Source organism: Lacerta agilis, chromosome 3 (assembly GCF_009819535.1).
Source record: "Lacerta agilis isolate rLacAgi1 chromosome 3, rLacAgi1.pri, whole genome shotgun sequence".
Taxonomy (NCBI): domain Eukaryota; kingdom Metazoa; phylum Chordata; class Lepidosauria; order Squamata; family Lacertidae; genus Lacerta; species Lacerta agilis.
Genome location: NC_046314.1, coordinates 34,001,639 through 34,028,410, shown reverse-complemented (window position 1 = coordinate 34,028,410; position 26,772 = coordinate 34,001,639). Strand labels below are relative to the sequence as shown.

General features: G+C 41.1%; 1 protein-coding gene across 6 annotated transcripts in view; it reads right to left on the bottom strand.

Annotated features, from left to right (window-relative positions):
- The window catches only part of ADGRB3 (adhesion G protein-coupled receptor B3), a 424,323-nt gene that overhangs the window by 189,325 nt on the left and 208,226 nt on the right, over positions 1-26,772 (bottom strand). For all 6 annotated transcript variants that reach the window (XM_033143214.1, XM_033143211.1, XM_033143210.1 and 3 more), the window contains 3 exons: positions 9,099-9,245; positions 7,823-7,898; positions 2,989-3,091 (listed from right to left, as the gene is read on the bottom strand). In XM_033143214.1, coding sequence (XP_032999105.1) covers positions 2,989-3,091; positions 7,823-7,898; positions 9,099-9,245 — 326 coding nt within the window. The remainder of the gene's footprint in view (positions 1-2,988; positions 3,092-7,822; positions 7,899-9,098; positions 9,246-26,772) is intronic.

The window sequence follows — 26,772 nt, the reverse complement described above, 5'->3', positions numbered from 1 at the left end:
GAATGGTTCTCCAACAATGAACATATCTTAGATGTTGAGCACCAACACAATCTAGGTTCAGCCTGCAATGATACTCTAATTGATGGAGCACTCCAGACTGACAAACCAGCCAACTATCTTTCTGAACTCTTGGTCTGAAAGCAATTCACAGCCTCCATGCTGGCATGCTTAAATGCCAACCCTTCAGCAGTCCTGTAGGGAAGATACACAAACACTCACTCCCACACATGCAGTTGCCCCAGCGACTCTAGAGTGGTCAAGTAGGTGACCCATGTCCTCCTGCAATCCTCCTTTTACATGAGTTGCACAAAACCTTTATTGAACAGTTCTTATTAGAGCTGCCAGGATGATTAGATGTATTTTATGTCCTTCAACTCCTCTTCAAACCATGTATCCATCAGTGTGGCCTACCTGCAGCAAATAAATTCCACCAGGATCTGATCCCAGCCACTCTGTAATTTTCCTTCTTGGAGTTTATTTTCTCTTTGTGTGCGTTTTTTTTTTAAAAAAAATCTACCTTATTTTATTTCATTCTTGATTTTGCTATTATACACAGTTGGATAATGTGTTTTATGTGTTTCCTATTTTGATTCTTTGGTACTAGTCATTGAACACAACAATAAAGATTTTATTTGACGTGAGAGTCATTCAGCTAGTGGCCTGAAATATGTGGGATGCAGATTCCCACTGGCGTTGCTAGATAGATGGTAAAACATATTCTGTATTGCACAATATATTGAGTATACTACATTAGGCACTATAGTACAGTGAATAAGAAATTTGCTTTGAATGCTTTGACTTCACATGCTCATCTGCATTGGATCTATGTCTGTAGTTACTGATATAGTAAGGAGGCCTATCTGTAACTGAAATTTGTGAATGCTTCTAGCAGTTTTTTGTGTTCAGAATTCTGTTAAGAAAGTCCTGTCAAAGATGTTTGTTTATACATTCTCACATTTGTATAGTGTAGTAAAGTATTCAGCGAGGCTCTCAGATGTATACACTTCTGAACACAAAAAGAAATCTGTCTGCATATAGGAAAAGGGATTTTTGGACCTCTCAGCAAGCTTAGGCTCTACACTCAAAATCAAGTTGGAAGCTTCCTCAAGTTTTAAAAGCACAAGATAAATAATACATGGGGTCAGTTCATGTCCTTATCAGGCAATGACCCAATTCCCACAGAAAAGGAGGAGAGTGCACCTCTTCTCTTTTGCATCTAATGCAGGGCCAACTTTATCACATGCAAGGCCGTCTTTAGCATATGCGCCGCCGTGGTGCAAAGATCTACCCAGGCCCCCCAATTTAAAGTTGTTGTGCTTTTTTGGGAGGGGGGAAGCCAAAGTTGTTGACCTTTCTTTAACAACAACGAAGCAGAAGAAACTGCTTTTCTTCCCTGACTTGCCGGGAAAATTTGACGCTACCGAGTAGCAGAGCGACAGAGGAGGGGGGCGGGGCCTTTCGCTCCATTAATTTTCACTGCCGCCGATCAAGAGAGACTGGTATACAGTGGATATACATTTGGTGCCCCCCCCCGAATTTGGTGCCCTGGTGCCCCGCACCCCTTACACCCCTGGGTGAAGATGGCCCTGATCACATATGACATGAGCATTCCATATGGAGGCCTGCATGCATGCATGGGGGCCCAGTTCAAAGGATTCTTCTCCCTCAAAACTTAAAAGTTTGTGGGGAAAGTATCTATCTTACTAAGTTTACTTGAGTATAGTCTTGTGGGTGCAGTGGGTGCATAACATGTTACATTATGTGTGTTGTTTGAAAGGGGCATGCACCAACTTGTCCACCCTGGGAATTTGTCTTGCCAATTTCAGTGATTCCATGCATGAGGGTAGGTACTGTGTGGCTCCATCAACCAAACTAGTGCAGCTAATAGAGATCTTGAGAGTTGTAGCCCAATACCATCTGTAGGGTGGCCATGAGAATACCAACCCTGCCATACACCAGCTGCAGAAGCTATGAGAAAGGTAATCATCTCCCTACCTGAAAACCACACAATACTTTGATGATGTCTAATCACCCAATATCTATATACATCACATTATACAGTTGAAGCCAAGGATTCACCCAAATCCTTACAAAGTCAAATATATACACTGAAATGCTAGTATGGTTTAGCAGTATAACCTAGCCTAGGGAAATCAGGTGCTCAAACAAGGCAGTTTCTATTTACTTGCGGTTGAATTAAACTGTGCTGCTTTAGAAGGTAAAGGTAAAGGACCCCTGACAGTTAAGTCCAGTCGCGAACGACTCTGGGGTTGCGACGCTCATCTTGCTTTACTGGCCAAGGGAGTCAATGTTTGTCTGGGACATGTGGCCAGCATGAATAAGCAGCTTCTGACAAAACCAGAGCAGCGCACGGAAATGCCATTTACCTTCCTGCCGGAGCAGTACCTATTTATCTACTTGCACTTTGACGTGCTTTCAAACTGCTAGGTTGGCAGGAGCTGGGACCGAGCAACAGGAGTTCACCCTGTTGCGGGGATTCGAACCGCCGACCTTCTGATAGGCAAGCCCAAGGCTCAGTGGTTTACACCACAGCACCACCCACGTCCCCTTTAGAGACACACAATTAACTTGGGCAATTGTGAGATCTGTGCAATGGATCTGGTTTTAATACAGTATAGGGGTGGCTGCTCCACTATATAAAGGATGTGGCTAATCTCTGACCCTCCAGATATTGTTGGACTCCTACCTTTCACCAGCCCAAGGCAGCATAGACAATGGTTAAGGATGGTGGGAGTTGTAGTCCAACAACATCTGGGAGATAAATGGTTAACAACACCTTATGGGACTGCAGTAAGGTAAAGCATTGATTTTAAAGCAGCAACTCTAACAAATGGAAAATAAATAAATAAACCTAATGGGTTAATGAAAAATTTAACAAAACAGTTATTTCAATACATTCTTTTTTTAAATAAAAGAATATAAATAATGAGTTGTATAATAATAAACATTCACTACATCAATACTTACATTAGCCAAATGAGCTAACTCTATCTCTAGAAAGGAATCAGATGTTTTGGGCTCAGGCCTTATGGTGACCACAATGATTTTGGAATTTACAACTGTATAATTTCTGAAAAAGAACAGTTAAAAAACACATTTATTAAAACCTCAATATGATGCAATCAAGCAAAGATAGAGTATGACTAGACAAGAATTTAAATTAATATCCCTACATGCCATTTATTGTAAATACAATCCCCCCCTGTTCTTAGACCTGGTGAAGAATTAAAGAAAGCCCTCGTGCTGATCCAAGAGCCATTCCTTAAGTATGATTCATTGATTAAAGAGACAGATTGACAACACAAACCTTCAGGCAGGTCTTTAAATGGCTGTAAATTCATTTATCTCAAGGTGAACTCAGTAGGCTTGTTTTACACAAAGCAAAACATATTTCTTGCAAAGTTCTGGCCTGGCTGTTTTGCTGACTGCTAACTGAAAAAGTTAAGATGGATGACAGCAATGAGAGTTTCCTCAGAATCAATTTTTCTGATCTATAACCAGAGAGACTTAAAACCCATTTCGTTCCATATATGAATGAACAACGAGATCGTTCGAAAGGTACCCAAGGGTTTCAATTCACAGATCACTTACGCTGGTGAGGCCCCATTGTTTTGCTCTGGGATTCTCATTTACGAGGCCAGGAGGACTTGACCTCATGCCCACCAAAATCATGTGGAGAGTCTATATCAGTTTCTCGGTCCTCAGATTGGTCCCCCAGGTGACAATCATCAAACTACTTCCACCAAAACAGCCACATTTGTTTTAAAGGTATTCTTGCGTAAGATGTATTTTGACGGTAGCAGCCTTAATAAGCTGTCCTGTTTTAAAGAAGCATTGCCTCACGTTTTGGCCCTTTGTCATTTTATTTCCAGCTGATTCTGAAGGGGGTTTTGAGGCAGAAGCTACTCAGGGTCCCCACTTCAGATATCAGTGGTGAAGGGTGGGGGCAACAAGTATTGCCGTTGTGGGATGCAAGCTTACCAAAAAACCAAAAACCCATCACCAAAAAAATAATGTAATGTAATGGGTTCAATCCAGATCTGCTCTTCCATGAACAAAAGGGTTCAGATCCAGTGGGGGGTGGTGGTAAGAGGGGGAACTGGCAAAGAATGCTTCCTTTTCCTTCTGTCTGTAGGAGAATACACTTAGTAGAGTTCTACTTCAGGGGACTCTAATGCTAATTATTTTGATACAGATGGTCCTGGAATTTTTCTTATCTGGATTTTGGTGTTCTAAACCACCTAACTGTAACATTAGCAATTTGCCATTGTTTCATTACTTATTTCTGAATGTGGTGCAAAGAACTGTTTTACAGCTTCCAGCCCTCTCCCGTTTGTGTTTCCCCCTCCCCTTACACTGCCAGCGCATACCTGAAAATTGAGAAACACTGGTGCGCGGGGGAGGGGGAAAGCATTTTTATGTGGCTGCATATATACAGTTGTACAGTCCTTTTGTGGAGTGCTTGCCTAATGCACAGAAGAGCATACATGGATGCCAGGATTGCTTGTTTCATTTATTTATTTATTTTGCAGAGTTTCAGCAATGTAGAAGTGAGTAAATGTAAGAAGAGGGAGAGACGTTGCAGACAAACAGAACTGTTCATGGTTCGATTCTGGAAGCAACGTTAGAAACTCTCTGAAGTACTCTTACTGTGTTAACCATGTGAAGGCTCAATGAGGTAAAAAGGGATTTTTGGCCTATGCCTTTGGCCCTGCGCCCCAGATGACATGCGGCTTGCCCTGGTGTCTGTGCCTTACAATGGACATTTAAGACAGGGGGAGCCTACTCAGCTATACTCACCTACTCCTAACTAAAATACATACTCTGTTTTCCTATGCTGGTTATTTCAAAAATTAGCACAGCATTTCCTACAAAATTTATTACAATGCAGTGCATATCATGATATACTGCATGTCTGAAAGCAGTACACACATCAAGTATTGGTTCCTGCAGGATGACGGGGCACAGTTATCCCCTACATCTCCTGCTTATATTTTCATGCAAAGTCCAAAATTCCTTTACTCATGGTTGTATAAGTTTGTATAGTAGCACTGAAAAATTCATCTGTCCTATATTTTACTAAACCTTTAAAAGGAGACAGGAATGTGCAACTCCTACTTAAACCATGAGTTGGAGCAATGATGTTTGCTACTTTGGCAACATTCACAGATTAATTACCCCCACCCCCACCCCCCAAAAAATCCATCTGACAAATATTTAGCAATCCCCTCACCAGCTGGAAATTTTTCTGTTATGTCTGAGATGGATAAAAGATGCAGGAGAAATTGGGGTTTAAGATGCAAAGCTAAATAGAAGAAAAATCACCCATTTTGAAGAAAGTGGTAAAATGTTACAAAAATGAATATTAATAACAATAACAAACATAACAACTCAGTCCAGAGACTCATTGTGGGTGCAGGTGCTCTTTGGAGCTTCCTCCCCTTCAAGATCTTCTCCATTTATTTTAGTCAAAGATGGACAGCATATGCCATGTTATGTTAATGGAATGAATGATATGCTGCAGTGTTTGGTTTATGCTTTTCTCTTTCAAAAGCCCTTATATTTCCAGTTCACATTTCTGCTACCGTGCAATGAAGCGCTCCTACTGCATGTAGTTATTGCAGACAATCAACTGCTGAGAGATGCAAGACAAAATCTACTAAGCACAGGAATATATTTTAATATTCTCTCTCTGCAGAATCACTGGGAATAAATATTGTGGTTATCCGACTCTGAACGAGCTTCCTCTCTTTTCAACAACACTGTAAATTAGTGTTCTATATTCCCTTGAGAAAGTCAAACATCTGTAGTAAAGACGTTTTTAATGCTAAAAGGCATATTGTCAATGCCATATGCAGAGGCAGTTGTGAAACAACCATTTGTATTATGAAGTGCTGCACCTAAATCTCTGTGTGCTGGAAGTGACTTGGAAAGTGACTCAAAAGCATGCAATAAATAGCACAGTGCAAAAGCAGATTGGATTACAATACACACATATCCCCCCTTATATATCATGCTGGGCATAAATTGGTTCGATTAGCTTTTCAAGCATTCCATCAGTTTTGTTCCATTTCCATAAATGGAGCTGTTTATGTGCCATGTCAAACTTCATGACTGAGTACAGTTATCTAACTAAGCCCACTTTGAATCTCGCATTATTATGAATCTGTCCCTTTCATCATTGTATATAATGTATGAAACCCAGACCTACTGAGTCTCGTAATGTTTTTAAATAAAGACTGGCGTTTTAGTTATTCTGGAAGAGTTTATGTTTAATGAGCCTCCACTTATTGTTTATGAGTTTGTGAAACGCCTGAAGACACTTCTGGCATGAAACTTATGTTAAACAGGAAGAAAGCCTATACTGATTGTGAAAACAGAACCTGTGAGATCAGCGATGCAGTGATAGGTACAAATTACACCATGCTTCAGTATTACCAAAATTCATCTAAATTTGTCTTGTTGAAGAGAAATACACAGAGGTGTGAGGAAGGGCCCCTCAACTGTACAGACACAGAAGTGTTTGATAATATCTAATTCCACGGTTCTGTATGTAGGGAAACTATCAATTAAAGTCAGGGAAGTCTTTTTTTTCCACAGGAAAGGAGATGCAGGGCAGAAGTTATGTCTCAGTGAAGGCTAAATAAAGGCAGCATATCACATTAATTTCAAGCTTCAAATCCAGGACAGTCTCTAATTGAATTTCTAAATAGAATTGTGCTTCTGAAAGCAGTCAAGATGGTGAAGGACTTATCTATATTCAAAACATGTGTATGCTGCCTTGTTTTAAAATTATGGGCAGGTTACAAAAACGAACAAAACACTAAACAATAGCAGTACAAGTTCAAAAAGAAAGATCAGTTAAAAGTGCAATTAAAAGTTGCAGAGTTTGTGCATTTTTTGTCAGCATTGGGGGATGTCCAAACCACCTATGGATCCTTTTTCCATTTATGGGCCAAGTAGGTAATTTTGCTCAGTACCTCAGGCCTGCCTTCCTTCTCCTCACCTGCTGCTGCTGCTGCTGCTGCCTTCTCCTGCATTGCCACAGAAGCTCCCTTGTCTCCATCTCAGCCTGCTCCACTTCCTTTAGATCATAGGTGGAGAACCTCCAGCCAGGGAGCCAATTGTGAGTTCCCTGGGAGTCCAAGGTGGCCTACGATACCATTTTCCCCAAACCATGTCCATCTGTCAACCAGCCAATTGTGCACCACTTGTGCAGCATTCAAGGGACCTTCCCCCAAGGTAGCTGGTGTTTCCAAAAGGCACATTTCCCCCCTCCTTTCTGATCAGAATGGGGGGAAGATCTGTCCTTCAAAGGACAGTTTTCCCCTCCTCCCCTCCCAATTGGGACTTCAAAGCATAGTATCAGCTGATTGACAAGTGGGAAACCCCACCCACCTGTCAAATTTGGCCCACCAACAGGTGAGAAGATAAGGATCTGGCCGACTGGTCAGAAAAGATTCCCCATCCCTGCTTTAGATGGTCTGTTGTCTTCTGCATCTCCAAGTTTCTTTTACCCCTTCTTTAGAATTTCTCTAACTCTCAAACTAGGGCTGATCCCAGAGAGGAGTGGAGAAGCAGGCAGGACAGAGTTCTGCTGGTGCGATGGGAGGGCAGAAAAAATTATCTGATCTAGGCCCCAGGCCAAGTTGTCCACCCCTGCTCTACATAAAACTGAGGGGGAAAGTCTTGCACTGCATAAAAACCCACGACAATTGCTGTCAGTTTTCAACTCAATACATCCCAGATGCATATTCTTGAAGTAATATAAATCATGCTGTTGCCTAGTCACAACACATACCTTAAGGTGGGTAAAATCAGTTCTAAATTTTTGTAAAGTACTGCTCCAAGCACAAATACGGTGGATTCATCTAGATCTAAAATGAAAGTGGAGAAGAGATGGAAAACAATGTGTATGTTAAATTTCTTGCCTTTCCAACATAGTCAGCATATGGGTACATCAAAGGGTATTTATCATTGTGGAAGAAGTTCTATCTTTAAAGAAATCATCATTGCAACGTGAAATATATTTCCAAGTATGCTGTCATAAAAATGTAATATGATATATTAGGGTGTGGGGCGGGAAAGGTCTATACAATTGGAACATCTCACAAGATTTAAGGTACTCAGAAGACTGGCTGTTTTGTGAGATTCATCATTCGCCGCTAAACCGTGCCAGCATTTCATGATATATTCTGCCTTGATTATGAAAGATCCATAGGAGCTATTTTTAGAGGACTTCCCCTACCCCCTTTAACACTGAAGAGGACAGACTTCCACAGCAGCAATTGGGCTATTGTATTCTAATTCTGAAATATCAAACCAATGCATATTGCCTTAGGAAAGTCACTGTAGGAGCCATTCTCTACACTAATGCCCACCCCTGAATGGAAGCCGTTTCACACATTATGCAAAAATAAAATTGGTTTTGGCACAAAGGGAAGCCACAGTGAATCCCAGCTGCCTGTCAAGTATATCTGCATGATGCCAATATTTATTTGTATTCATACTACACATTTTTAGATGCATGCACTATACTCCTAGCAATGTAAGGTAAGTCTGTGTGTGGAAAAGGGATAACCATGGGTCTCATAAGAGCCCTCTCCTCACCTCCTGTCCTCCCAAATGTCCTTCATTTTTGTAATGTATGTACAGTGTACCTTGGTTCTTGAATGGCTTGGCTCCTGAACAAATTGGCTCCCTAACACTGCAAACCCAGAAGTAAGTGTTTTGGTTTGCAAATGTTTTCCGGAAGCTGAACGTCCGACGCGACTTCCGCTTGAGTGCAGGAAGCTCCTGTAGCCAATTGGAAGCTGCGCCTTGGTTTTCGAACACTTTTGGGAGTCGAACAGACTTCTGAAACTGGTTAACTTTGAGAACCAAGGTACCACTGTATGCAGAAGAGAATAACGATCTCTGTGTACTTTAAAATGAGAGGTTATCGCACGACTTCTGTAAAGTGAAAGGCCCAACCTCTGTCTTCTCCTAAGAAAATATAAGAACACACAGACTTACTTTACATTGCTAGGAGTATAGTGCATGCATCTAAAAATGTGTAGTGCTCTTTTAGTTTTTACCTGTTGACATAGGGGTGAAGATGTTTTTTGGAATGACAACCCTGTCTTCTGAGTTTCGTGCCCAGTCGACCATTCCTTTCCTTCCTTTCATGGGGAAATTGATGTCTGTGAGGACAGATGCCGCAGGAAGCTTCTGAATGCTGGCCACTATTAAGAATAAAAGAAAGGGGAGGGGAATCAAAAGAACACTTGCTTTAACCTTCACGGCAGTAGCACTGAGAAAAGATCGCACTAGTAAATTTTGACTATGAGGAAAAAGGGGTTAATAAAAGGTTTTAGAGGGTTATATTTCAAATAATAATTTTTTAAAAAAAATGTGTGCAGTGTGTCCGTGTACATGTTTACTCTGAGGTGAGCACCATCAAATGCAATGGGACGGACTCACAGGTAAGTTTGCATAGCATTGCAGCCTTATAAGGATATGAACCATGTTGTGGCCTTGATTCTCTCGCTTGTCAGCCAGGTTCAATATCTTAACAGAGATTATTCTTTCTGTTGGCTCCTGCCCTGAAACTCACATGGAAGGACATAGCGGAGCTCTGTCTTCAGAGCATATTCTGAACTGATTAAAAATGACAGAACTAGGAAGAGGATGTTTCGAATTGCTTGGGGAGATATAACTTCTGGAACCAGGCTAATGAAGCAATAACAATGCCGATATCCCTTGCACAGGCCTAATAAGATTTTAAAACAAGCCCCATTAAGTAGATTGACATATTAGCAGTCTGTAGTCTTTTTCTGCACAAAGCAAAAAAATAGCAACCAGTAGCTCACAAGCCATTTTCCATTACTCCTCACTGTGAAATGTAATTATTACTGTTTTATTACTCTCTTGCCCAGCACATTTGGTGAGCGAAGTTCCATGGAAACTTTTTTTTTTAATTACCTCCACAACGACCCTTTGAGGCAGGTAACTGATATATCCAATTTACAAATGGGGAAGCGAGAAACTGACAAATGGTTAATTGCCCAAAATTATTAATTATTATTATTTATACAGCACCAGCATGGAGCTATGCAGAGTACATCCATGGCACAGTGGGAGATAACTTCGAGGTCCCCCCCCACTCCACTGGCTCACTGATAATAGTTGTAGGATTTATCATTATTATTTTGCTGGATAGAGAGGCCCACTAGGTGCCAAATTTGATCTGGGTGTACAAATGAAACAGAGTTGAGCTAAACAAACTATAGTTTAGCATTCCACCGGTACCAGGAAACTGTATTGAACTGAGAATTTTATGTAGTAACTATATTTAGGATGTATTAAAGTCCTGAACACAACTTACCAGTGAGTAAGTTCTACTGAACACTGGGGTCTTTCTTCTGAGGAAACATGCATAGGATTGTGCTGTTAAATTTGCAAAACCCAGCATGCCATTACAGTAAAATCAAACATGTAAGCACATACTGGCACACCATAGTTCCAAATGCGAATATGGAATATTAATTTTTAATGAGAGTACTCATCCACTTATCTGCTATCATTGCGACAAGAGTGGAAAGTAGCACAATTAATAGCAGGCCCGAGCTGAAAAGGGTAAGCTGAAATTTTGTTTACTCACCCCCCCCCCCCATTTTTTTAAAAATAATAATGCCTATGTTAAAAGAAATCACTGTTATTGTGGCTTTAACAATCTGAGCATGATACCATGGCAACATTGCCTATTTCAAGTAAGATTCAGGCTACTTCTAAGCCTCCGACAGTCCTATGCACATTTATTCACATTCATAGAGATGATAAACAATCTGTTCAGAGTCCCATTTCTAATGCGAGCCAGAGCGATAATTGTTTTTTTGCACACCGCTTTTTCTAATCATTTTACAAGAAGGCTAATAGAGTTCATGCCATTTGTACACAGGCAATGATGTGCACAACCAATTAACTACAAGTGCCCCAGAGAGGGGCAAAAGAGAGACAACAGGGACACCTTTAAAAGCAGTCACAACAGAAACCTCTCATAAGCCGATTTCATTTTAAAGGAAATTGTAATTCAAATAGAGGCAAGGAAAATTAAGGCATCATTTCTACAGATCTTGTTCTACACTGCTTGACAACTGGCTCTCAGCCTCAAATTAACCCGGTTATGTATTATAGCATCACTTTAGAAAGGCTACATTTAAGGCTCTTTCAAGCTTTCATTGTCTCTGTGTGTGAGAGTCAAATTCCAATAGGTAGCACTTTATCACTTCAATCCCAGCCTCTTCTGCATTTCAGAAAACAATTGCATGCTTGGGGGGGGCATTCAGTACAGCCAGGCCCCCACTGACTGAATGGTGCCCAGACATCAGTGTTAAGGGCTCAGTCTTTACCTTTTAAAGCACTGGCATCATGTAAGAAGATGGATCCATCAGAGCCAGTTGGATTCAGGGTTCTACTCTATTACCTGATCAGGGCAGTGAAGATACACAGCTTTTAAGACCAAACAGTGGTCGCAGGTGAGTGACATGTAGCACCAGCAGAAAACCAGGGATAAATTACTCCATAAGAACTGTGGAGCATTGGTTGGAAGCAGCTTATGCCATGTATTAAAGAGATGAACTAGACATTTATTGATTTTATAACATATACCTGCATTGGCAACACAGTGTATCTTTAAAAGGGGAAACTGGACAAGATTCATATTTCACACGGGGTAAGCTCAGCACAAGTTTTCCCTAGGTCCTAAATAGAGATTTAACTAGTTTTCATTATTTATGCTAGAAAAGAAGTAATGAGCTTGTTTTGCATATACAAAACAGAAAAATCACTATGCATTAAGAGTTCACAATAAGCAGTTATGCAAGAATGCCTATATAAATGAGAGACATAAAATAGCTAAATATGGTATATTTAATTAAAATGTTATTTCAGATCTGCTGCGTGTTTTTGTATCAAATTACAGGGATTTAGACTATCCGTTAGTGTGTAGGCTAAAACAAAAATGGGTGTGATTATATTATCCAGATTTGGTGTCTTGTTATCTAACTCCACAAGGAACAATGGAAAATGTTGGGGAAGATTATCATACCTGGAATATAGTTCAATTCAACCGAACAAATAAATAAGTGTCCTATGAATCATACCTTCAGGGAACAACAGTCTTAAATGTTTCTTTTTATCTATTAAATGAAAAATAATAAAGTGCCTTGCAGCATTTTAAAGACTAATTTATTATGGCATAATATTTTGTGGATGAGGTGTATTCCTCAGTTGGCAAGTATGTTTGTTTGCATTACACATGCATGCACGCACACACACACACACACACACACACACACAGGATGGGTGGATTGTAAATAAATGTCACAAGATGCAAAAAACACAGCTTTAACTGAAGTTAAAGTTTAACTGAAGTTTCAAATGTATGCAATACTGGCCAACTGAGAATAATACTCCATGCATCTGATAAAGTGGGCTCTAACCCATAAAAGCTTTTGTCATAATAAATCAGGGCTGGTCCAAGACATTTGTTGCAAACCCTTCTCTGCAGGGCGGGGACACACAATATTTTAGTTCAGATGCTCCCTTTGTTTGAAATACCTCTCTCTTCTCCCCTCCCACATTCCCTGAGCAACTGGGCTCTGCAATACATTTTCATGGACTGGAGGTAAAGAGTACAGAGGGCAAAATTAAACCTGCCACATAACTCCTAAGACAGAGTTGCATTTGTGAAACACAAATTTATTTTTAATTACATCATGTTGCCTACTGGTGAGAGAATGATGGGGCTGTGTCCTCTGAGGGCCAATTCACACAAACACTGAGCTAATGATGGCCTCTTTAAAATGAACTTTTAATTGCATAGGGACAGCTTTTCTTCAAATTGTGTGTGCTGCATCCTAAGCACACACTAGTATGTAAATCATGAAGGACTTCAAAATACTTCTGGGTTAATATGCTTAGGATCATATTGTGCTGCACACATGCCATAGACATGACTTAAAACAATGCTTGGTTAAAATGGGTTCTCTCTCTTTCTATGTACACAGCATGACATAGTAGAACTTGTAAGGCACAAGACAATGTGTGTCTACTCAGAAGTAAGTTCTGTTGACTTCAATAAACCCTACTCCCAGGTAAGCGTGCACAGAATTGCATTTTTAGTCTTTAAAGGTGTCATAAGACTCTTCATTATTTTTACACAGATACCACCCTCTAGAAGTTTTGATTTCTGAGAGTATTTTTAATTTAGCCTGGATCCAACCTGTAGTAAAAGAGCAAAAAGCTGCAGTACCGGATTAAATAAATAAATAAATAAATGATTGGAGTTTAATAATCCTGTTCTTCAAAATGTCCCTGGTTTGTCTCCCTCACACCCACTCTACTGCTCATGTTGATGAGGCTTGTAGATCTGTAGATCTGTATGTCTGAGGGGCCCCCACTGCCACCTTCCAGAGAATCACCATTATTGCATATTACTATTATTATTATTATTATTATTATTATTATTATTATTATTATTCTTGAGTCATATTTTGCATGTACAATAGACAGCCATTTCAGAGACATAAAAAGATAAATCAATGTATTTAAATTCTGCATCCCTCCATAGTACATGCTCGCTTCTTTTATGGAATACAAATGATCAGTTCGTCCCAGTCACCCAGATGTCCAGAGAGCAAGATTCTTTGTGGCAGATAATCAAAGCACCAGATGGATAGATTAATGTGTGATATTCATAGGAGGGAGATGCCTTGTATTCATTAAGTTATGCCCCGTCATGCTATCCTATTGGGACCTCAAGTAATAATGCAACACTAAACATTAAATTAAAACTAGGACAAAGTCTCACCAAAGCCAACAACAGAGTATCATTACCATGATTTGTGATGTTCAGAGTTTTGCGCCAATTATGTATCCAGAACAGTACATGTATCCAGAGGGAGGTCTCAGCAGACTTATTTATTAAATTAATATCCCATCCCATCCAAAGGACCCTCAACTCTGGGGAATCCAAAGAGTTGCTGAAGTATCAAAATAAAAATAAAAATGTCCAACCTCCCAACCTCAAAGTTTTCTTTCTTTGGGGGGACGGGACGGGACAGGAGAACCCAAATCAGCCCAATTAGGACTAGGCACAGTCAGCATCCAAAGACACTGGGAAAAGAAAACCCATGTGCTTGTTTGTGGTAGAGTCACAGAAACCCCTGAGGCTTCAAAACACCACCAATCAACTACCACATTGGCAAGAGATACTAGTTGAGGAAGTAAGGAGTGCAGAGGGCTAAGAAGGAGAATGGAAAGTGGGCAGTTCTTTCTCTGCATCTCTTTTACTCTTGTTGATTGCTCGGTTTCTTTTGTTTCTTTTTGCCCTCCTCGGAGAGAAATGGAACAAAATAACAAGTTGTGTGGCTATGCAGAGAGAGGGCAGGGTTATGGCCACCCTACATTGTAGTCCACTGATAATACTGCAGAACAGATATGGGGCCGAGGTTGGTTTGGATTCCCAGTGTGAAAAAATCCCATACCTTGCAGGTTGTTGTAAAGGTCACTTGCCTACTCAGACTTTCCCCTGAGCCAAATCAAGTGCACAGTTGCATGCAGGAGACATATATTTCACTGACTTTCATGCAGACTGGTTGCACTTTGAAAATCTTCAAAAATGAGGCAAGATGATACGCTCTGAAATTGTCCCCCCCACCCGCCGCACTCTGCGGTATGCTTTTCAGAATTTATTCTTGCAGATTTGGCCAAGAGGAAGCTGGATCATTTCACAAGTCAATATTTAACGAATTGATGCTTTTTAGCTTTATATACAGAGTGCATTTATCTGTCTATCCTTCTGATTCACAGTCAATTCATTTGCCAGCTAAACAATACTCAAATACCTAAGTGTGAAATAAAATGTCATAGTTTCATATAACTTTTCCCCAGGTTGCCTCATGAGAAAACTGGTGCTTAAGCGGAGGGTTTTAAGTGCTTTAAGTATGCAGATATGCTGTTCATCTGAGGGTCAACCTGGAATCCAGATGTGTTTCCACTCACTACTCTAATCCTCAATTATTTACCTGGCTCCCTTCAGCCGCTCCAGCCTTAATTAATTGCACAGCTGCTACAATCAGCTTCACAGCCGCCACCACATTTCTATTTAAAAACCCAAAGTAACCAACACTGGACTACACTTCAGGGTTGCAATATACAAACTACACTACCAGGTTGCAGAAGATGGTCACAACTTTGCTGAAGCTAGGTCTGGGTCTGGTCAGTGCCTGGATAGGTGACTTGTATGCTGTTTTGTGATCCACGATGAAAGAAAGGCAGGATATAAAGGCATGAAAATAAATAAGACCTCCCATATGCAGAAAATAATAATGCATCATTCATGCTGTCTCAGTCATGGTTCCATTCCCTGCAAAATGAGTATACTAATGTTGGTCTCATTAGTATACTTCATTAGTATTTACAGATTTTTTATATATATATAATGCTTACACATCACTCAGCACTACATCAAAACCCCAGATTACTGAATTGTTTTCTATGGGACAAAATTACTTCTCCACCAGCTAATTCTTGTAAACCTTTGGATGGTGGGACAGCAAGACTGCTAGCGTTTCAGCACCTCAGACAGCTCCGAGTGCCAAAGGCTGCTTTTACTAAAAACAATTAAACAAGGGGGGTAAATTAGAATCATAGAATTGTAGAGTTGGAAGGGACCCAACGTTCAACACCCTGCAATGCAGGAAACTCAATTAAAGCATCAATGACAGATGACCATCCAACCTAGGAAACAGTCCACCAACTTTAGTAGGAATCTCCTTTCCTGTAACTTGAATTTCCCTCTGCTGCTGTAGGCACTCACCTGTCAGTAAGTCCCACTGAAGTCAGTGGAGCTTACTTCTGAGCAGATAGACTGTAAGCTTTCCTTGATTATAGAATCATAAAACTGTAAATTAGAATCATAAAACTGTAGAGTTGGAAGGGACCACAAGGGTTATCTAGTCCAACCCTCTGCAATGCAGGAATCTTTTGCCCAACGTGGGGTTTGTACTCCCAACCCTGAGATTAAGAGTCTCATACTCTACCGACGTAGCTAAAGGAATGAACCTCAAACACTAACTTGGGTCTGCTGTCTCTAAATTACCAAGAGAACACAAGAGGTCAGGAAAAAACTTTTTTTTAAAAAGGATTTTGTAGAGTCCTGGAAGAGAATTTCTGGAAGCTGCACTACACTTTTGCCTTGTCTTTGGGATCTGCAATTCTGACACCTGTTCATTTATTTAACCCTGGGCAGTTAAGAAGAATTTTGTATTACTCTTTACCTCCTGTGGTGTGATGTGCTCTCTCTCCCACCACCCACCCCATTCACATTGCATTGTTGTTGTTGTTGTTGTTGTTGTTGTTGTTTTTGAAGAACAGTCAAAAGTAAGATAAACATTTTGTAATATGGGTGTGAATGTTTCCTGGCATGAGTGTTCCTTGTTTCCTGTCCATTTATTTATTAAACTTATACCCCAACCCTTCCTTCCAAAGTAGCCCAGGATGGCATATGGAACGGCTATACATGCAAGTTGTGATTCATTAACTGTTACTAGTGCTAAGCTAAATGCAGTGGGCATTAAAAACAGTTTTCTGCCCCTTGAACCATTCTCCTCATTGTTGTTTTTTTGCGGGGGGTGGGGAGGCTTAAGGGTGTTAAAATATTACAGGAAATGAGGATTTACAAATTTTTATTTTGAATGCCAGCATTTATGTACCTTTTTAAGAGGCTTAAAAGGTGCCTCTCAATGCAGTTTAGCACACAAAGCACCAGCAGAGTACCAATTATTAGTCTATGCTTGTAGCTAAAGGCCTTTCCATGGCATGCTTTATAACTCCAAATCTATTTGATCCCCCCCCCCCGAACTTGGAAAAACACATTGCATTTGTGTGTTAGAGATGCTATGGGGCCCACTAGCAGCTTCTGCTTTATTTTTCTGTATTTATATTTACCTGCTTAGGCTGCCTTTTGACAACTTAACAATACTAGGTTAATTGCTATAATTTGTACCATTATAAAGTACTGCTAAACAGTGAATGACAGGAAATGGACTCAATAAACCATTTAGCCAGACATATGCATTTTTTCCCCTGGACCCAAGTTCTCACATGTGATACGGTGAAAAATGTTTTATATAAACACAGGTAAGATCTCTAAACAAAGTGCCTCTCTCCTCCCCTCCCCCCACCACCACCCTGAACCAAAAAAATCCTGGCCTACTCAATTCATTGAAATCAAAGCAAAAAATAAAAAATGCAAGGCACCTGAATGTTCCGAGAGGCACAGTAAACATTATTATGGAAAATGAAAGCTTTGTTATCTAAAATACAGGAGATTATTAAAAGATCAAAGCCATTAAGATTGTTGCCTTGAGGGAAGATTTAGTGATCTAAAAATGGTCAGAGAACCAATAGTTACAATATATGTTTCCAGATGTCAGCAGTGCAAATTTACTTAATTCATTTGAGATGCTGAGAATCTCTCCACCTACCCACGCCACCACTTATGTGGTTGTCATTAAAATTAATCTATCACTTATGTTCTCTATTAGGTGAACTCTTTACTGCCTGACTATGGCTCTTTATAGTTCAACAAAGTAGTATGCAAAAAGTATAATCTTTTTCTGAAGCTTAGAAGCAGAATGGCACAAAGAGAAAAATCCACTGCCCCACCCCCTCTAAAGAACTCTGCAGTGATGCCATACATTAGTATTAGGACAGGGAATGGATAGGAGGTGGTGACTTGTAACACACACATGCAGGACAGCAACTTGTGTTTTTGGAGCTTAATGGATTGAAAGAGACAGGTACAACCTTACAGTGGCCTCTGGAAATAATAAGGGCAAGAATGAGGATTGCCCGAAAAGATGGCTATGCCCCACTTTTAAAAATTCATTTCATTTATTACATTGTTATCCAATCCTCCCTTCCAAAGGGCCCAGAGTGGCTGCCAGGCGCCATTTTATTCAGATGCCATTTAAAGTTGTGGTGATAGAGAAAATAAAGGGTAAATTATCTGAGGAAGCAAAATGCTGTGCTGAGAAAAGGCTACTGAATGGCAAACACAATCTACATACACAGCCGATGCACTTGCAGAGTTATTCACTGAGCTTAGGTTCCAGGGGCGAGCTTCAAAATATAACCTGGTCCTGCATAGTTATAAGTTATAGAGACCATTGCAACAATCTTCCATTGCAGTGTCTTTTCACAGGTGGCAAACAATATGCACAGCTGTAAGAACCATAAGGCTCCCTTGTTTCTGCATTCTCTCTCTCTGTGTGTATATATAAGAAACCCCAATGAAAATCCCTGTTATGTATTTTACATGGCTGTTTATTTGTATATATTTTAAATTTTTAAAAATGATTTTATGCTGTTTCATGATGGCCTATACTTGCAATTCCTAATAAAGGTTTGGCGAAGAAGGGGAGAGAGAGGGAGAGGGAGAGGGAGAGAGAGAGAGAGTCAGAGAGAGAGTCATCACTGCAGCACTGGTATGGTGTGACAAGGCCTGTTTAACTTCCAGCCATGGACGAGACTAGGGGGAAGAATACACAGATGTACCAGCACTTAATTGTTATTTCTACGTCCTCAACTTTCCTTGCTAAAGAACCAAAATGGTGTCTGTCTGTGTGTATTGAAAAATTCAGTACGTAGGTAGTTGCTTAAACAGAAAACTAGTAGCAAACCTAGCTGTGCCTGTGCTTTTGGCATGCATATTTCATATTTTACACACTTCTTATTCTGTTCCAGTCTCGTCAGCTGTCAGATTATCACAGGCTGCTCCATGTGTAGTTGTTGTCTGCTGTGTGGATCCACTTGTGGGACCTGGGTTTGCTCTTAGAGAGCAAACACTTGTGTGTCAGAGAAAAATCTCTGACTGGAAGTTATTCTCTTTATATGAAGGAATGCCAAGCAAAGGAAGAGCTGGATAGGAGCTACTTCTCAAATCTAGGCTCAGTGACCGTGTCACAAATGAAGAGATAAAGCAAGTATGCACAACACTCAGTGGTCTTATTCACCAAGAATTTAGTTTGGATCCATTCAAACAGGTTTCAAACTTGTTAAGTGGAGAGGGGGGACCTGAAGCTGTCAAGATATTGTTGGATGCCAACTTCCACCAGCCCCACCCCAGCACACCAAAAGGTCAGCAATAATTGGAATCCAACATCTGGAGGACCACAGATCCCTGACCCATTCCTGATGTAATGTTTGCCAGGTTGAAACCTGGAGATCTGCACTTGTTTCCTTAAATTGCCCTTTGTGGCAGAGGGATGCTGTTAATGTCCCATATAGGACAGCTGATCTTCTTCTCTCAGTGTGGAATGCACAAACATCAAACCATTTTCTCAATGCATAATTTGGCTTGAGAATCATTGATGCCCTTTTCTGAGTCCACCCACCCTCTAAAATATAATGAGTGGTGACCAGAGACAGGGCCTTCTTCACTGTGGTCCTCTGTCTTCAGAATTCTCTCCCACAGAGGTTTGCCGGGTGCCACCCTTCCTTTCTGTTGAGAACCAGGTGAAAATACTCTCATTTGTTCAAACATTTTAGATTAGCCCATTTTACATTTCCATGCTAGAATATTACCATTTAACTGTGATAATGTTTACTGTCTTACAGCAAAAAACCCATAAAGGTCTGCTGCTCTGAAGTAAATGCCATTGACTTCAACGAGGCACCTATTCCCAGGCAAGTGGGTATGTCATTGCAACTATGTATTTTATTATATATATTTTTTGTTTCATTTTAATTTTCTGTGGGTCCCTTTGAGAGCTTTGGCTAATAAATCTTTTGGATGAAACAAATTGTAGCTGTTTTGAACAGGATGTTAAATGACAGGCTATTTATTTTAGGGAGATTGCCATTTTTCTTTGAGTCGCAAACATTGGTAATAATAGTGAAAACGTGGTTTGTGTGTCCAGTTATGATTATTTGATCTGGAAATAGTGAAAGGATTAAAGCTCCCCGACACTAAGCACCACCACCTTGGAAGCCTGCTGTATTCACCTGCCATACTTAGATCCATTCTGCATCATTACGTAGGCAGAATACAAATACAAAAAGGCCATTCCAGAATTTTCATGTGCATATCATTTGCAAATCATGATCCTGGTAGCTTACCCAGAATAAATCATTCCCCCTGCAGCAAGACAATCAAAAAGCACAATTGCGTTTTGTCACCTTTCTCCAACACATCTTGATTATAGAAATGCTACTTAATAGAAAAGGGTATTACAAGGTAGAGAAGCAGATTTCAGCCTTCCACTCTTAAGCCTCCTCTCCTCACCTAATGGCTATGTTTTATGAGTGTTTACAATGTGACCAATATCTGAAGAGTATTTTTTTAAAATAATAATAATTCTAAATTAGCTTTCTGTCTCCAACTCCCGAAACGTTTAAGTGGTACTTCCTTGGAAACAAAATAATAACAGCAGCACTCAAGCAGCAAGAATTCATGAAAGATTTTCAAACCCAGCAAAAAGGAGCGACAATAATGGCCAACTCTGTTTGATCTGATTCCAAAGTAACAGATTGGGAGCAATATGATATATTGTTAAGGAATTTAATGCAGTCAAGCAGTATCCTCCTCCCAACTACACCTTCTATATAAGCCTAGATTATTTCAATCTTTGAGTTATGGTACAATAACGTGAAAACAGGCTGATTTCCCTTGCATGGCAATGAAGCATCCTTAAAGGGTGTTTGATGATCATCAAGGAGAGAAGTGGGTCTTTTTGCACATTGTGAATAACAAGTTGCCCACAAATGCTTAGAAAACATTTTTGAAAAGACGGCACAGAAACAGCCACATAAACATTAAAAGAGAGGTGGGGGAAAGAAATATGAGCTGCTCATTAGCAAGAAATGATGTACTGGTACCAAAATATTAGATGAAGTTATGTGACAAAACTGAACAATCAATTATATGACTGACTTTGCTCTAGAATGGGATAATTATTGCAAACACCTGTTATAATCTGGCTCACTTCTCTTTGTTTGAAAAGAAAAGAAACTAGAGAAGAACAACTCTTGACACAGAAAACTACCTGAATTAATTGAATCATAGAATTGTGGAGTTGTAAGGGACTTTGAGGATCATGTAGTTCATCCCCTTGCAATCCAGGAATCTCAATTCAGAAAACAATCTACCGCATATACCCGAGTATAAGTCGACCCAAATATAAGCCGAGGCACCTAATTTCCCTACAACAACCTGGGAAAGCTTATTGACTCAAGTATAAGCTGGTTCACTTTTGCCGCTGTGGTAGAGGAGGAGGAACGAGCAGCCCGAAAGCAGCCCTTTAGGCTGCTCCTTCCTCTTCCTCCTTTGCTGCTGTGGAGCTCACCCCGTCGCAGGGTTTCGAACCGCCATTCTTCTGATCAGCAAGCCCTAGGACTCTGTGGTTTAACCCACAGCGCAATGTTCCCTTGTGTTATACAGAGAAGGCTGGGACCGCCTGCCTCACCTGAGTATAAGCCGAGGGCAGCTTTTTCAGCACAAAAAATGTGCTGAAAAACTAGGCTTATACTCAAGTATATATGGTACTGTATTGAAATGAGGCAAGGGATAAGGATTCCTTCTTCTGGCAGTAGGCTAGAGCTCTCTACTTCCTTCCTGGCTCCTGTTGTGTTTTGCATCTACCGGTACCTGCCAGAGCCTCAGGCAAACATTGCAAGTGCTGCAATTTCTGCATATGACAATGCACTTGTAGGTATGTTGCACCCCATGAAAAAAGGCTTCCCTTCAACATTCATGTCAGGAAATAAGGCCGCTCTACTTCCCTGTGGGATGGTGTTGCAGGTAGGCCACACGTTCTCCCCGTGCACCACGGGGGCGTGGCAGTGCCCCTGCGTCATAGGGCAGCCCTGGACACATCACGCCCCTGGCCATTGCCCGGTCTCTGATAAATCACTGCCTTTGTTTTGTCTTGGTTTTGCTTTAGTTGGAGAAGTTTGGCTTTCAGGAATTAAATCTCTCAAGCAGGGAGCAGGTTGACTCTAATGCAGACACGTGTACACGCACATAGACAGACATGAAATGCCAGTGCACGGCTTCCCTTCAACTCCCACAACTGCTTGTCCCAACAGTGCACGTTGCTGAATGTGTTTGAATTGAAGCTGTTCCATAGTAAGTGCCACCAGATCCACTGGGAGATTAAACATTCCATTCAACATTCTTTTTAAAAGCACAAACTCTCACTGTCAATTTTAATGTACAGAAGCTAGAGAATAGCCTTCGGCAAAGTGTGTGTGTGTAAGCACACCACTTAGCCAGAGCACCTAATGGGGATACAAGGGTCTTAAATGTAACCATGATTCTCTATTTTTATCTAGGACATGTTGGAAGGTATGTAAGCCAGGTCTAGCAAACAGGATATCAGCAGAAGCCAGTCTCTAGACTACCCTGGTATATATAATTATATATACCATGTAATTTTAGAATCACGTGAACATTCCACTCTATCTACCTTCCATTTTCACACTTGATGGGCTTTTTTAAAATTTCCTTGCAATCATGACTAATAAGGAGTATTAACACTTCTAATGACAATGACGAAATGCTGCCTATAGGAAAAGGATGCATATGCATTGCCTTGACTGCATATGCGTAGCAGGAAGAAATTGTAATTCTTATGTAAAAATAATTTAAGTGCCATCCTATAATGCTGCCTTTCATAAGATCAAAAACAAAATGGAACTTTAACATGTCTCTGAACCTCATGCCTTCATTTCCTTTTACAGTGCAAAATGGAAACAGTATGATCTAAGATTCAGAAAAATTATTCTGATCCATCTTTCTGGAGCAAAAGAGAACTGTTTATCCTTGGTGTCTTTCTGGACCCATAAACATTGAAAACAGAATATACTTCATAAGCACATCCAGATTAAACCCAACTCGGAGCAAGGGCTCCAAATGATTTATAGAGATGTATTTAAATTGGGCACTATAATTAATTCACTGAACACAGATGTGCCCTTGATCTTGTTTTAGCAAAAAGTAGCAGTCCCTGACATGAGCCAAAACACATGCACACAACATACTGTATTGCCAGTGTAAGGTCCATAGGTGGTTGCTCATGAGTAAACAGGCAAGACTCCGACCTTTCCTTTGGTAGTTTTATTGTGCATCCTATGTACAGTGCAGAGCTGTTCATGTCTGTATCAACTGACGGCAGAATCCGGGAGTGTCCCCTTCCAGTTCTGACCCCAACATAAGAGTTTTGGTATATGAAATCTCTGCCTCCCCTCTTTTCGTTTCACACCTCTGTGTACTTGGGGCGACGGAAATAGCATGTCTTCCTCCTCGCCCACTGAGCGAGAGGAGTGCAGGGTCTCTCCAACATCCCCAGAGCCTCGACTCTCCAGCTCCTAAGCTGCCTGCCCCTCCCCACTGGAGACCTCGCTGCTCCCTCTGCTGGACGAGGAGGTGCTACTGGTCAGGTGGGGCTGAGGCTCTCTGTAGCATCCCGAGAGCCCTTCCACCACCCTGCGCTGAGCCGGGGACAGTTCCCAGACAGCCAGCTTCGTAAAGCAGCCAGAATAACTTCCTAATGCAAATGTTGCGATTCTAAGCAAACGTTTACTCTGAAACAAGTACTGTACTGTTGTGGTCAATTCCTAAAAGAAACAATGGTCATTTATTGTACAAATAATGCTCTGGTACCAAAGAACACAATCCATCTGAGAGTGTTTTTTTTTTGAGTGTATGCTTACCTTTGGCTGGACTATGTCCCAACAAAAGTATTTTAATTAAATTACTACTGCTGCTTCTACCACATTTATATCCAACTCCCCCCCCCCCAGGAGCTTAATATAGTATACATGGTTCTCCACTCCCCATTTTTATTCTCACAACAACCCTTTGAGGTGGGTAATTTAGGCTGAGAAATGATGACTGGCACAAGGACTCCCAATGAACTGCATGGTGGATGGGGATTTGAACTCTGGTCTCCCAAGGCCCTAATCCACCACTCTAACCACTACATCACAAACATGCCACACATGTCTGTTTCTAAAATTAGTAGTAATTGTTGTTTTTAAATCGTAAGTGTAAATAACTGACATAGCAATAACTTTGCTGCTAAGTTTTCAGACATTCTGCAAATTCACACTTCATTCCTGCAGGCAATTATTGTGAATATGCATGTTAAGTGTATCAGCATTTTAGCTACAGCTGTTTAAGCAACTGGCGTCTCATCTCTCCCACATTATTATTTTTTTATGCCCAGAGACGCGGCTTCTCACCTCTTGTTATTCTGTCATAATCAGTACTTTCAGAACAGTATTTGCCTCAAAATTGATTTTGCTGACCTTCTGAAAATTATGAATAGTGTTTTTCAGTGCCAATTTCACTCTTCCTGAACGACCTCTGATTGGTAGGTATAAGAGCAGACTCCTGCTCTTTTAGCACCACTGAAGCGTTTTATATGATTGGACTTGTTGCTATGTGCAGTATCTTTAATAACCATTTCCTTTCCTTTTGTTTAGCCTCTCAGATTCTGCTACTACTTATTGATTCCATTAACCTCAGACATCCATTCAAGGGCATTCTAAGTCCCGAAGCAGTTGCTCCTCATGTCCGCAGGATTGTCAGAGCACACAGGGAAAGGCTGTGGCAGCAAAGCCTTCTTCATTTGCTACAACACTGCTGCAAACAATGATGTATGGAAATATCCACAGTATTGCAATATGCATATGCAGGCTATTTTGTTTTTCTTTAAAAGACCAAACCAAACCCAAACACCTAATAAAAGAAGGTGAAGCGATTTGCACCAAGTTCAAATTCCATTGTGAAAAAGCTTCAGCGAGTGTGCAAATTTATTGTGGCAAATCATGCTGGCTGCATCCACCTCCAAACACAAATATGCTTGTTCCTACAATCAGCATTTTCACGCTGTCTCCAGGAGAAGCATAGGTCCCGTTCACACAGTCATGAGGTGGGAATACTGTTTGTAGGCCAGGGAGTGGACTCCTTGCTAGCTACACTTATGACACACCATGCAGCACTGATCACAGTTGCAATGTTGCTTGCATGTGGCCATAATGGACATACCTGAATACCATTACTCTCATTACAGTTTTCCTGTCTGGTTCCAGAGTCTCTGCCATCAGGCTGCAATTTTGGAGTTGTTCACAGAACATTGTGCACAGCCAGCGGTTTGCCCCACCCCGGGTGTGGGTTAGCCTTCGTTCGCCCCTGGCGGCGGCGACTGGGCTGGGGCCTCCACCTCCACTGCAAGGCCTCTGTTGGGGCCTGCTGCAGCCACAGCCATGCTTCCAGGTTGCAGCTGTGGCCTCAGCGGAGGCCTCATGGTGGAGACCTTGGCCTGGTTGCAACGGCGGGGGTTGGGTGGTAGAATGCCATCTCCACAGGCTGTGTGGGCTGCAACAGAGGCCCTGTGGTAGAGGTGGGGCCCTCGGCCCAGTTGCCACTGCAGTGCCAGTACAAGTGCACATGATGTAACGACATCATGTTGTGCACATGCACTACTGGGCACCCAAATCAGCGTCTCTGCTCTTTGCCACCTCTCTCACTCTCTTTTTTCTCTCCATGTACCAGGCTCTCTGTGGGGGGGGGGGCTGCCAGAGGGCTGAACTGTTTGCTTGAATGAGGTTCACTCCTTCATTCCACTGCCCCGTACATTCCAGCTTCCCCTCTGCCCCCTTTCTCCCCATTTGAGCCCCCCTCATCAAAGGCTACATAAAATTGGGCCAAGGGCTTCTGTTTTCCTCCCTGCAAACTGATTTATTTATTTATTTTTCTGCTTCCTGAGATAAAATTAAATGAAACCTGAAGTGGCAGGCCTATTATTAACTTTGTGAGGGGAGGAATGCATATTTCCATAACTAATAGTTTAGCACCTTAGAGTTACATTTAGAATAGCAGTAAATGTTTATGGGATACATGCGTAAGGAGTGTAAATTATTCCAGCCCAGCGGCAGGAACACTGATTCAGCCACACCCAACCTGGGATGTGAATATTAAGCACTGATTCATACTGGAGTGAAACTGGGGCTCTGTGATGAAAAGAGAGCAGCTGCAGTATCCCTTAAGTTAAAGACACTTTTATGTGACATTTTTAAAATTAATGTGCCTCATTCTAAAATTTCAAATGTAGCTCAAACACAGGAAACCACCCAATTACAACTTCTCAGATAATGTCAATTTGATTTATAAATGTCAAAATAGGTTGGTGCCAGTGTGTGAAGTGTTTCAGCTTGCGGGGGGGGGGGATCTTCTTTTGTGATAATGTTATATATGTGCTAGATAAGCATATCCAATCTTCTCCAGTTCTATGCATTGGGGGGGGGGGGCACCTTTCATCGGCCACCTGTCAGTTGTTGGTCAGACACTAATGGACCATGCAAAACTGAAATCTTAGTGCTTGCTCTGTGAAAGAAAGCCACATCATTTCTACTTTCTTTCCAGGGACAATGTTTCAGGAAATGAGTGGAAATGGCCTCCTTCCTCTTCCTAGGGCCAGGCATTGAGATTCTGATTTGTGTGGTGCAGGTCAAGTGACACTTAGCCTTTGCAGGTAAAAGAACTGGGACAGGGAGAAAGACAAACAAATCACCCACCAGCTTCCCCAGCTCATAGTAAGAATCGTCCTTCTGAATGGAATTGCAATGCGCCTTCTATTTACTTTGAATTCAATTTGATTTACGGAAGGTGATGATATGAAGATTGAATAATGGAAGAGA